Source organism: Castor canadensis, chromosome 15 (genome assembly GCF_047511655.1).
Source record: "Castor canadensis chromosome 15, mCasCan1.hap1v2, whole genome shotgun sequence".
NCBI lineage: Eukaryota > Metazoa > Chordata > Mammalia > Rodentia > Castoridae > Castor > Castor canadensis.
In genome coordinates this window covers 749707-762502 of record NC_133400.1, presented here as the reverse complement: position 1 = coordinate 762502, position 12796 = coordinate 749707, and the positions used below count along the sequence as shown (strand labels likewise).

At 51.2% G+C, this 12796-nt stretch overlaps 1 protein-coding gene across 5 annotated transcripts in view; it reads left to right on the top strand.

The window, feature by feature from the left end:
* Positions 1-228: 228 nt before the first annotated feature.
* Positions 229-12796, top strand: part of Acsf3 (acyl-CoA synthetase family member 3) — a 54564-nt gene continuing 41996 nt past the window's right edge. For 2 of the 5 annotated variants that reach the window (XM_074055473.1, XM_020173564.2), the window contains exons 1-2: positions 5743-5883; positions 11594-12297. In XM_074055473.1, the coding sequence (XP_073911574.1) occupies positions 11632-12297 (666 nt within the window). In that variant the 5' untranslated portion in view covers positions 5743-5883; positions 11594-11631. Of the gene's footprint in view, positions 410-5742; positions 5909-11593; positions 12298-12796 lie in introns of those variants that run through there. The other 3 variants (XM_074055471.1, XM_074055472.1, XM_020173563.2) reach the window with 3 other exon arrangements.

The window sequence follows — 12796 nt, the reverse complement described above, 5'->3', positions numbered from 1 at the left end:
GTCCTGAACCACTTAATCCCAGTTCCAGTCTGACCCCACCAACTCACAACCTCCTCCTCCTCCTACTCCCCATGCATTGTGCAGGTGCCCTCAGCTGCCTGCTTTCCGGCCTTGCACTTTGTCCATGCCATGCCCTTTGCCTAGCATGATGCTCCTCCCATCTCCCCATGTCCCGATCCTGCCACCTCTTCAAGCACTGATTCAAATAACTCATTCCCCACAAAGCCTGCCTTGAACCCACCTGTTTGAGTTGCACCTTCCCGAGCCCTTTCTTCTGAGTGCGGTCAAGGTTCACAGGACACTGCATGACAGTGACGATGGCTGCACACTGAGCATTTGCTGTGCTCCCCAGTACTATGTCTTCTGTGGATTCCTTACTTGACTCAGATCATCCACTGGTGGCCGTCAGGTAAGGAACTGAGTCTCGGCAGGATTAATTCATCCCTGGTGGTGTGTTAGTCCTCTACCGCTGTGTGCTTTTTGGTGTTAGTAAGCCATAGTGGCTTAGCTGGGAGCTCCCTCAAAGTGGGAGCAGATGTGAGCAGAGCTACATCACCTGGAGACTCCATGGGGGAGGTGGGAGTTGCTGCTCAGGCAGCTCCTTACATGGCCTGGGCAGCAGGCCTCAGTTTCTCACCACACCCACCCTCCATGGGGCTTCTTGAGAGTTCTCTCCACCTGGCAGGTGACTTCCCTGAGCACATGATCAAGAGAGTGAGATGGCTGGGGTGCCACCTGTGACATCCAGAAGCTATGAGCACAGCTGTCCCCTCAGTGTCCTGCTGTGAATTCAGGTGAGCCCTGCTCAGTATGGGCTGGACCACCTATGTGTGGCTGAACACAGGCAGGTGTTGTGGGCCCATAGCCTCTGCCCTGAGTCACTTCAGAGAGCAAACCATCTGTCGGTGCTCCTGGGGCTGGGCCTGGTCAGTGCTCCTTTTCTGAGCTCAGCAGCCACTCCCAGAACCTGCAGTGGAGGCAATGCGTTCACAATTTGCAGAAGCTCCCTTTGTGAGCAAGCTGCTGCCAGCCAGAGCCTCATGGTGTTGCAATCAAGGGAAAGGTGTGACCCCAAAGCCCCCAGCAGTTTGGGCTTATTAAGCTGGAGGTGTAAAGGATCATCTCGAGGGGAGTGATGGGAACCCTGTACCAGGATGCTCCAGCTGGGAAGATTTCCTCTGGGAAAGGCCAGGCAGGTGGGGTATGTGTGTGTGTGCTGTGGGGGGAGGGGGAGGGATGGAGGGAGGTATCTGGTTGGGGGGTTTGTGAGGTATGTGGATTTGGTGGGTGCATCTTGGCCACCTGTGCCCATGGTAAGGACAGAGGCTGTACTGCAAGCCACACCCAAATTGTCGGGTGGTGAAGCTCAGCCCATCTCCTAGAGGGGCAAGTGAGAACCATCCACCCTCACAAAGAATGTCCATGCTGCTGTCTGGCTGCCAGAAGGAGCGTCCCCATTTATCCCAGACCTGCTTTTGCACATCTGCCCTGGGGTTGCTGTGTGTGGGGCTGGCAATGAAGATGTAAACAGTTAATATATACTGACAGCCTCAGGTGGCCCCCTGAGCTCACAGAAGTTCCCCAGGTAGGGACTGCTGTCTGCTACGTTGCTGCCACTTTTGCTCATGGTGCCTGGTGCTCTACGGCCTTGGCTCTACTAATTCTGTTGAATGTCTTTCTGTCTGTTCTGCTCTCCCTTCCTGAAACTCAGACACCTGCTGATTTTCTTCTTTCCTCTCCCCCTTGCCACCTGTCTTTTTGTTCTATCTTGGGGGCTTTCCATAACTGGTTTCCCGCCCTTCCATTGAGGATTCCATTTAGCCATGGTGCTCTTAATCCCCAAGATTCCCTCAGCTCTCTGAGAAAGAAAACTTGTGCTTGGTTCGTGGACCATCAAATTGGCTCTAAGGACGTCACCGGGAGGTTTTTGCGGGAGTTCTCTTCACGCGGCTGTCTCTGCTGATTGTTTTTGCTACTTTAGACTATGTCTCCCGTGTGAGGGACTGTCCTCAAAGGTTTGGTCATTCCTGCCACTGGTGCTTGTGAGTAGCCACTGCAAGGAGAACCAGAAAACAAAGGCACGGATGGGGAAAATCCTATGTGTTTCTTTGCAGGGTAACTGAGCAAGGCCATTTCACAGAGATTCCCCCCCCCAACACACACCTTCCCATTGCCACCATCCTTAACTATTTCATCCAAATGTGCAGGCTCTCGTCAGCTCCTAGGACCCAGAACCACAGGAGCTGACTCACCATCTCCTGCTGACTGGGGACCTTTTGCTGTATGTGGAGAGGAATCATGGGTAGGCGAGGAGACACTCTGCCAGTGCTGACAGTCCTGGGCCCTGGAGTGCCAATGCCACGGGGCTGGAGTGGCAGACCAGAGGCTCACAGCTGCAAGCCCTGAGGACAGGAGCCCACTGCTGCAGGCGTTAGAAGTCAAAGACTTATGACTCTAGGTGCCCAGGCTGGAGGCCAGAGAACAGCTAAAAATAGGGAGGTGTAGTTAGGATCAAGGGCCCCCAGGAAACTTCCATAATCTGAGCTGCTGACAAACAGAAAAGATGACACCATCCCTCACACCACTTCCCTTGCACCCTCTCCCCACACCTAGAACTCAGATGGGCGGAAAAGGACCTAACGGAGAACATGGGAGACCATGGTGGGACTAGAAGGTTGTGGGCATGGCCAGCCAGAATGCTGCTTTCTGCACACCAAATTATCATAGAAAATGGGCTACTCCCAGGAGCAAACAGGTTAAAAAAAAACCCAGGCCCAAAATTCTCTGGCATCCCAGCTGGGACCCCTCTCTGCCTCACATGAGAACTTTGTTCTCTCTCTCTCTCTCTCTCTCTCTCTCTCTCTCTCTCTCTGGTACTAGGGTTTAAACTCAGGGCCTACACCTTAAGCCACTCCACCAGCCCTTTTTAGTGATTTTTTATTTCACGATAGGGTCTCGTGAACTATTTGCCTGAACTGGCTTTGAACTACGATCCTCCTGATCTCTGCCTCTTGAGTAGCTAGGATTACAGGCCTGAGCCACCAGTGCCCGGCCTGTTCTTTCTCTTAATAAACCTCTTGTCTACAATCTCACCCTCTGTTGTCCGTGAATTGCATTCATCACACTCATGAGACAAAGAACTCAGTGTGAATTGGGAACTCTACTTTGAGCTAACAGAGCTGTGACCCTAGGCAGCACAGCAGGCCCCAATCTCACAAGAAGATTCCATTTCAGAGGCTTATTGCTCTGGACTTTCACCACCAGTAGCCCTGGCACTTGGCAACTACTGTAATCTTCAGCTGGCAGCAGACTGCAGGAAGCAGCAGCAGCTGGCACCTTCTGTTGTTATAGCTCTCACACAGTCCTAGGTGCTGGAACTCTCATCCTACAGGAGAAAGTGTTACAGCTCTCATGTTTAGGGTATCTGAGACCCTTGGCCTTTAAGACTTGGCAGCTCTCTGGAACTCTTCCAGTGACCAGGGCCCAAAGTTTCTCTTCCCTGGCTCTTTACAGCATTCTGTCTCTCTTCAGCCTCAGCTTTCTACCCTTTATCACCTTCTCCCTACCTCTATCATTCCTCCTTGTCTCTGCTGCCCCTCTGCTCCCTGTCATTTCTGTCCTAGTCCCTCTCTGGAACTCTTAACCTGCTGCTGGTTGCTACTGCCACTGTCACCACTGCTGCCTCTAGGGCAGCAGCTGTTGCTGCTTCCACCACCCTCTTCTCCTCTCTTTGTAGTACCAGCTCAGCTTGCACTCCTAAGGATACAGATCAAAGGTAGGCAAGAAAAACCCACTCTAGAGAAGCCTTGCATTGGGTCTAACACCAGGGGGCAGCACTGGCTGACTCAGAAAGTGAGCCACACGGCTTCCTTATATAGCCAGGAAGGGGGTGTGGCAAGGGTGTCTGCACCAATCACAGCTCAGTCCTTCATGCAAATGAAGGGCCATGTTTACACCAATCACAGGCCTTCTCCTGAGCCACCAGGGCAAGTGCGCCCTCTCTGGCCTGGGTAGAAATGACTGCCAGAGTTCCCCAAGGTTTCTGATGGCAAAAAGTCCAGTGCAACCAAGTCGTGGCTTGGACAGTGCCTTCCAGAGCAGAAGTTGTGCTTCAGCAGCAATTATTGTATAGCTTCCTCGAGTGTTCCAAGCAGCCAGTGCTGGTGTGAGGGCAGTCCAACTGACTGCTTGGCTGATAGTCCTTTGCTCAAAGCAGCCAGGGCTCTAGGGAAGGGGCTAACAGCTGTCACTTGGGGAGTCAAATCACTCCAGCCCCCAACATCTCAGTTTGTATAAAGGAAAAGTAAACATTAAGAGGAGGTGCTTACAACAAAGGCTCATCATTAATATTAGCAGTGCTAAAACAGTATTTAACAGGACTCTAACAATGCTTAATTCCTGCCTTGAAGCCCCAGGGAGAGACGGGTCCCTCTCACTCATCTCACAGGCACATGTCCAGTTAGAAGTGGGGCCTGTAAGGAATGTCATTTAAGCACAGAAGTCCAGGGCCCAATGCTAGACATTACAACTGTTCCTCTGTCCCCTCCTCCCACTCATCTTTACACTATTCAGCCTGCTGAGTCCCAGAAAGAGGCAGATGATTCTGACACCAGGCCACGCCTGTCCTATGAGAGTCTCTTGAACGCCAGTCTTTTCTGGATGACAACTAGCAGGGTGGCAACCAGGGCCCCAGAAGTTTGAGCCAATGACCAATGTTACAATCCTGCAGCCCCAGGTGCTTCTCTCAGGATAACCATGCATGGACTCCTGAAACATCTCAAGGGACATGAAGCTGCCCCTCAACAGTTTTCACTGGAAAAGGAGGGCATAAGCAAAGCATAGTACTGTGTCTGCAAGACTCTAAGACAATTTGTACTTACTGTATGCCAGCGTGTGTTACTGTGATTTTTTTTTTGGTGGGGTTGAACACAGAGCTTCACACTTGCAAAGCAGGTTCTCTACCACTTGAGCCACACCTCCAGGTCATTTTATTCTGGCTACTTTGAAGATGGGGTCTCATGAACTATTTGCCCAAGTGGGCCTTGAACCATGATCCTCTCAATCTCAGCCTCCCAAGTGGCTAGGATTATGGACCTGAGTCACTGGCACCCAGCATACTGTTATATTGTTCTTTCTATTTTAGAAAAAAAATCATACACATCAACCGATTGAATGGACTTTTGTGTCTGGCTTTCAATGCTTTCCTTTACTGTACATGAAGTAAAACATCCAACAATCAAACTTAAGATCCCAATCTAGTTCCCAAGTCCAACAAAGGCAAGACTCTCAAACTTTGTTCTGTTTAAAATCACACAGCTGCAAGCTGCAAGCTGCAAGCTGATGGAGCCCTTTCTTGGGGGCCTGACGAGGCCCACAAATTTTCATTCTGACCTCCTAGTGACTCTGATTTTAAGAAGCTATGGTCCAGAACTGCACAGTTCATTTCAGTGGACAGTGGCCATTGTGCCTATTAAAACTAACACCTGATTAAAGTTAAGATTGGTTAAAACAAAAACAACACAGGCAGCCCAGAAACCCTGTTATGGCAGGGCTGATGGACAACGGGCCCGGTGAAAGCTGCCAGGCATCTGAGGGCAGCTCGTGGGCGGATCCGGCAGAGACCTGGAAGCCCAAACCCTGGGAGAGAGACCTGGTGGGAGACCTGGGACAGACCGGAACATTTGAGTCCGGAACTCACCGCCGCGGCGCTTGCACACGAGGGACACACTAGGGCGACGGACACGCTGCGCTGGGGGACGCTGTTGGGCGCCGGATCCAGTTCCGGCCCGACCTCCACACCCCTGACCCAGCCTCAGGGGTCCGGGCCTGACCCCCCCCGCACCCCCCACAGTGACCCCGTGACCTCAGAGGAGGGCGACCGAGGTGAGCCCGCGCTGCCCGCAACAGGGTGAGAGCGAACAGCTGGCCTCGGATACATCCGGCCGCTCCCGGTTGATTCGTTTGCCCCGTGCACCCTGGCGGTGCAGGCGCTGCCAAGAGGGAGATCGTGAGCTCAGACAGGGAGCCCGCCAGTGTTTGTTGACTGGCGGCCCGAGCGGCGGCCGGGGGGGTGCGGAGCAAAGCCGGGACCCCGCTTGGCAGCGTGACTCCCCAGCTCCCACCCGGTGTCTGAACCTTCTCACCGCAGGGCAGTAAGCGCACCCTTCCAGGTGGCTTTATTTTTATTTTTTGAGACAGGTTCTCTCTTTGTAGTTCGGGCTGGCCCCGAACTCATGATCCTCCTGCCTGAGCCTCCTGCGTGCCGGGGTTACAGATGTGCGGCACCACACCCAGCTCCAGGTGGCATTTTTGAATGATGGTTTAGTTCCTAAAATGGATGTGGGTTTCAACGCGCGTTTTCCCTTTAGAGTTTTTTTTTTCTTCCTTTTTTAATTAGAATGTGCTGCACACGACTGCCGTGTATCTTACTTAAAAATGTAATTTTGAGGGGGCTAGAGGTGTGGCTCAAGCAGTAAAACGCCTGCCTAGCAAGTGTGAAGCCCTGAGTTCAAACCCCAGTGCCACACACACAATTGAAAATGTAATTTTGAAAACGAACCCTCAAACCAATATGAATGTAACTGACTGTCCCACACTGCAGGACACTTCTACCTGACCCCTTCGTCAAGGGTCCACTTACATACAGGTTCTGCAAGGTGGGTGGTTTAGACTTGCTGAATACTCCAGGTGCCATATTGTTCATTTAGAAACGAGCCGTGTTCATTTGAACTCAAGTTGACGATGTAATTTTTGTCAGCAGGGTCTGGTGAGCCTGTGCCAAGGATGGTGTAGGGGTCTTTGTCTCCTGCTGGTATGTGGGAGGGGAGTCCTTTCACAGGTCTGTGGACAGGTCTTGCTACCCCATCTTACAGGTGGGAAGCCAAGATTTAGGAGGCAAAGATACCTAGAGGAAGTGTGACTGTCCAAGCCTGGGTCTGTGCTGAGGGTAACTCTGCTCTTAACTGAATCCTGTCTGGACAGAAAAGATGTGGGCCTCCTGCTGCTGGTGGTGGGTCCCGAGAGGTCCCCATGGCCTGGTGGTAGAACACCCAGGGATCTTGCCTCCTGGAGCAGCCAAGGAGTGGCTGCCTCCACTGACTCTCGAATCTTGAAGGACATCACGCCTTTGCCCAGGCTGCTCTGGGTGTTGCTTGCACATGTGCATTAGGGAGCCCACAATCAAAGGGGGCCCCAGTTAAAAGGTGGGGGTTTTCTCTGCTGGAGCTGCTATCTCAGAAGGATGCGTGGGGCCATCTGCCTTGAGCAGACCTTTTTTGCTTTTCGAGGTAGCAATGATGCAGATGAGCTGGAAGACATAGCTCTGCATTGATAGGATGTGTGATGGTCGAGTGAAGTAATGCCTCTGGAGGAACTTTGGCAGTACTTACCAGAACTGAAGATGGCCCAACAGTGCCACACCCCTGTTAGAGTACAGCCTTCCATGTGGGGACTCACCTCATCCCCTCTCTGCTTCCCTGGCTCCTTCTCACCCTTCAGGTCCAGTGACTGTCTTTCTGTTGGGGGGCCCCTCCATCCCCCCACTCTGGGCATTTCCTTGCAGAATGTGGGCTTCATGGGAGCCAGGACTGTGTCTGTCCCACAAGGAGCCTGTCTCACCACTGCTCAGTGGCTCTTGGTGGAAGGAATGCTACCAGCCTTCAGGGCTTGGAACTCTGTGCAGGAGGGCAGTTACCTCTCTCCCAGCTGTGTCATCAGGAGTGCCTAGGCAGCAGCCCTGGGTCTGTATCACCAGCTCTGCTCTCTGAATCCTGTGGCCATCCCACTCCTGCTCTTCTGCTAGGGCCTGATTAGCAACTTGGCTCCCACCCCCCATGGTGACCCAGGAATTTGTGGAGATACTGAAAGTGGGGCTTACTCCTCCACATGGTGTGGCATGATTTCCTTTGACCTTCTCTGGGTCATCCAGTTTAGTTTCAGTTTTTCAGTGAGCATCCTATGTGTGCATCTTTATGTGCAGCTCTGATCTTACCTTAGGATTGATTCTTAAAATCCAACCATGGGAACAAAGGACTTGCATTCCTGTCATCAGGGTTTCTGCTTGAGGCGTGGTGGCTTACATCTATAATCCCAGCCACTAAGGAGGTGGCAACAGGAGGATAGAGGCCAGTGAACTCTGAAATACAAAGGGGCCATGGTAGACTTCAAGTGGTAGAGCACTTGTCTAGCACGCATAAGGCCCTGAGTACCACAAAGAATAAGTTTGAGCTGCTTGTGCTATGACTTTGAGAGAGCCTTTCTGACTGTGGAGTCAAGCCCTTAGCCTTTCCAGGGCTGAGCCCCATGTGGGGACTGCCCTCTGGGTGGCCTGTGAGTGCTGTTCCCCAGTGATATGATCCCTGGGTGCTTTATCATCAGGGACCTGGCCTGCAGGAGCACTGCATAGGGTCCAGGCTGACACCCTTTGTACAGTGAAGGCTGGGCACTGAACCTCCTAATGCCAGAGAGCTCCCACACCTGGGTGAGGAGCAGCAGGCACTATTCTCTGAGATCCTGGAGGAGCTTGGGCTCCTCATCAGGGTGATCCAGAAGGAGAATCATGTCATTTGGTGGTGTAGTTGTGACATGGCATTGAACACTCCTGGTGCCTCTGACACTGCAGTTTTCAGTTTCTCATTGCGCTCCCCCACTACAGCAAATGTTGAAGTGTTAGTTGCCTCATTCTGCCCATCCATCCATCTGCCCATTGTTCATCACCTGCTGGTGGTAAGTGCTCTTCTCCTTAGCACCCAGAAAATGCCATCTCTTCCCCAGAGCACTGCAGAACATGTCACTTGTTCCTGTCACCAGCAGGAATCCAGCGTTGGGGCTGGAAATAACACATGGTGGGTCTTCTGTTTGCAGTTTCTCTTGTTTTCTGTTCCCTCCCCTGCAAAGCAGATAGGGAAGAATTTGTCAGAATGAGAAGAGGAAACGTTTAGGCCACCTTGCTTTGCTTACACTCGTTCCCTGTCTTCCTGAAGTCTGTACAGCTCATGTACTATCACTTTCTTGTCTTAGCTGGTCAAGCCCTGCTGTTGCCTTGCATTTATTTGATATCCCCATGGTAGCAGAAATCCAGGATGTCAGCAGACCAGGACCGGCCTCTGAGCCCTTGGTGGAGACAGAATGGAGCAACTAGGGGACCCTTGCTAGCTCTTACATTGAGAAATGACATAGCCTTTGGGAGCCAATGTACTTGAAACCCAACATTTGCAGAGCCTGCAAGCAGCCATAAGCTGAGTTGAGCTTCTGCACAGAAGCCAAGGTGCCTGTTTTCCTCCCATCTTGACCAGAACTGGAGGTTCCCTCTGCTGAGCCCCTGGCTAGAGCAGAAACCAGCCAGCCACACAACGAGGCTGGCAAGTAGAAGCTAGCCCATGGTTCTGGCAGATTTCATTGTTGTAGAGTTTGTTTTGTTAGATAATTATAAAGTATTGTGCATAATCTGTTTTTTAAATTAAGAGAACAAAACTGTTATACAGCAGCAGTAATGTGGTAGTTTCCCCCTGGCAAGTTAATGAAATAGAAAAGTAGGGATTTGTCAGGGAGTGCATGCTCCACATGACACAGGACCTACAGAGGGACTGAAGGGCAGTGAGGCAGGGATCTACCTGCCTGGCCTTTCCTGCCTTTGTTCTCTTGGGCCTGCTGGCACAGACAAGGCTCACAGCTTCACCCCCAGGACTGTCAACTGTTGTGCCTGCTTGAGAAATGTTAAGCACACAGCCTGTGACCACACATAGATGCCCACTGACAGGTCTTTGTTGGCCTCTGGCATTCAGCACTGTCTTGGGTACCGGTGCCATGCCTGTTGTCCATGGGGACAAGCAGCAATGCTTTCATCCCACAGAGAGTAAAGTCTACATTAAGTCCTTGCTCCAAGCTCGGATGTATCTGCTAGAGCAGGTGTGGGCTTCTGGCCTCATTACCTACAGTTGGCGACACTGCTCTGAGAGTCACAAATTATTGGCCAGTGGGATGGCAGAGACCAGACGGGATGAGGAGTGGAGAGATGATCCTGTTTTCACTGCCAGAGGCCAGCAGGAATGAGTTATGGCGTTAGGGATTTAATACCAGGAGATTATCATCAGCACTGGGAAGGAGACTGTTTTCAGTTTGTGGAAGCAGAGTCCAGGATAGTAGGTGGGCTCCTCAGTTACCAGCTGACCTGTGCAGAAGCGGTATGGAAGTGTGCTGGCTGCCTTTTGTTGCTCTGGACTGGGTGAGAGTGGGCCTGTGGGTGGCATCCTGGGGAGCAATCTAGCAGAAGCAGGTTTTGTAGTTCCCCCTCTCGATGAGCTGTCATTTGCTGATTATTTTGGTCATTATTTAGTGCCTATGTTTTGGGAGAGGGAGGGAGGAGTTACCAAAAAGACAAACTTGACATTCCAACCACAGGAGCTTGCCTTACTTAAAGCTCTGCTGTGTCATTGTGTTCCCACATACATATCCTTTGGGCCTGCACCCTCCAGGCATAGCTCCAGGGTGGCCAGACACCCGGTGGCTCCTATGGTGACTGCTCATCTTACCTAGTGTTTCTCCAGACTCAGAATTCCAAACTCCTGTATGAATCTGCATATTTTTTAAATCCTTAAGCCAAAAAGATTAAGTAAAAAGCTGAGAAGCTGAACACTTAAAGACTCCAAAGATGTTGTGTGACTGATGCAGTAGGCTCTTGAATTTGGGGTGTTACCTTACAGTTGAAGTTTCATCAAGCCTCTAGTGGGGTGTTAAGAGGGCATTTTATTTTTTTATTTTTTATTTTTTTTTCATTTTTCTTTTATTATTCATATGTGCATACAAGGCTTGGTTCATTTCTCCCCCCTGCCCCCACCCCCTCCCTTACCACCCACTCCACCCCCTCCCGCTCCCCCACCTCAATACCCAGCAGAAACTATTTTGCCCTTATCTCTAATTTTGTTGTAGAGAGAGTATAAGCAATAATAGGAAGGAACAAGGGGTTTTGCTGGTTGAGATAAGGATAGCTATACAGGGCATTGACTCACATTGATTTCCTGTGCGTGGGTGTTACCTTCTAGGTTAATTCTTTTTGATCTAACCTTTTCTCTAGTTCCTGGTCCCCTTTTCCTATTGGCCTCAGTTGCTTTAAGGTATCTGCTTTAGTTTCTCTGCGTTAAGGGCAACAAATGCTAACTAGTTTTTTAGGTGTCTTACCTATCCTCATCCCTCCCTTGTGTGCTCTCGCTTTTATCATGTGCTCAAAGTCCAATCCCCTTGTTGTGTTTGCCCTTGATCTAATGTCCACATATGAGGGAGAACATACGATTTTTGGTCTTTTGGGCCAGGCTAACCTCACTCAGAATGATGTTCTCCAATTCCATCCATTTACCAGCGAATGATAACATTTCGTTCTTCTTCATGGCTGCATAAAATTCCATTGTGTATAGATACCACATTTTCTTAATCCATTCATCAGTGCTGGGGCATCTTGGCTGTTTCCGTAACTTGGCTTTTGTGAATAGTGCCGCAATAAACATGGGTGTGCAGGTGCCTAAGAGGGCATTTTAAATGTTGCTGTGGGCAAGGATGGGTAAGCCAGGCAGGCACTAACATACTACATCCTTCTCTCCAGCACAGCCAGGTGACTCCAAAGTGACACTCGTCGGCACCATGCTGCTCCATATGATGCTGCCCTTCAGGCGCCTGGTCTGGTCCCTGGCCTCCCACCAGGTGGCTCCTGGGAGACACAGAGGACATGGTCACCTGCACACAGCTCCAGTGGCCCGCACAGATGGACCTGCCCCGGTGTTCACCCGAGCCTTAGCTTTTGGGGACAGAATCGCCATTGTTGATCAACATGGCCACCACACCTATAGGGACCTTTACTACCGCAGCCTTCACCTGTCCCAGGAGATTTGCAGGCTCCGTAACTGTGTGGATGGTGACCTCCAGGAAGAGAGAGTCTCCTTCCTATGCTCCAATGATGTCTCCTATGTTGTTGCCCAGTGGGCCTCGTGGATGAGTGGTGGCATTGCGGTTCCCCTCTACTGGAAGCACCCTGAAACCCAACTGGAGTACTTCATCCGGGACTCCCGGAGCTCTGTGGTCGTGGCTGGCCAGGAGTACGTGGACCTGCTGAGCCCAGTAGTCAAGAGACTGGGGGTCCCACTCCTGCCTCTCACATCTGCAGTCTACCACGGGGCAGCAGAGAGGCTAACAGAAGGGCAGGTGCAGGAGCGGGACTGGCGAGACCGTGGAGCCATGATCTTCTATACCAGCGGGACTACAGGGAGGCCCAAGGGTGCACTGAGCACCCACCGCAACCTCGCAGCTGTGGTGAGTGTCAGGTGTGTTGGGACAGCTCTGTTGTGTCCCTTCCATGCCATCATGGTATCAGTTACAGCCGGCTCTTGGCAGGATCCCCAGGTACCACTCAGGGGTGCCTGTTTACTCACTATGGCTATCATTCATAGCTATCACCACCCTACAAACTGAAAACTGCACTTTCCAAAACAGAACAGTGATGCACTAGGGTGTAAAGGGGTCTAGGGGTCACTATTGACCTGCCAGGACCAAGGGCATGCAGAGGACAAAAGAGATCCTGAATGCTATGTGGTGTAGATCAGAGACCACTAGTCACATAGTCAGGACATGTGAATAGGACCTAAGGTTAGAATTTATCCAATCTGGAAGCAGAAACATCTTTTATGTCTACCCCTGTTGTGTGCATTATTTGTGTTCTGTAGCCTCAACAACTATCATAGCGAAACTCTTTAGCCACACTGCTTACCTGTCTTCTTCCAGAAAGCGTCTATATGTACAATGAAGTCTTTCA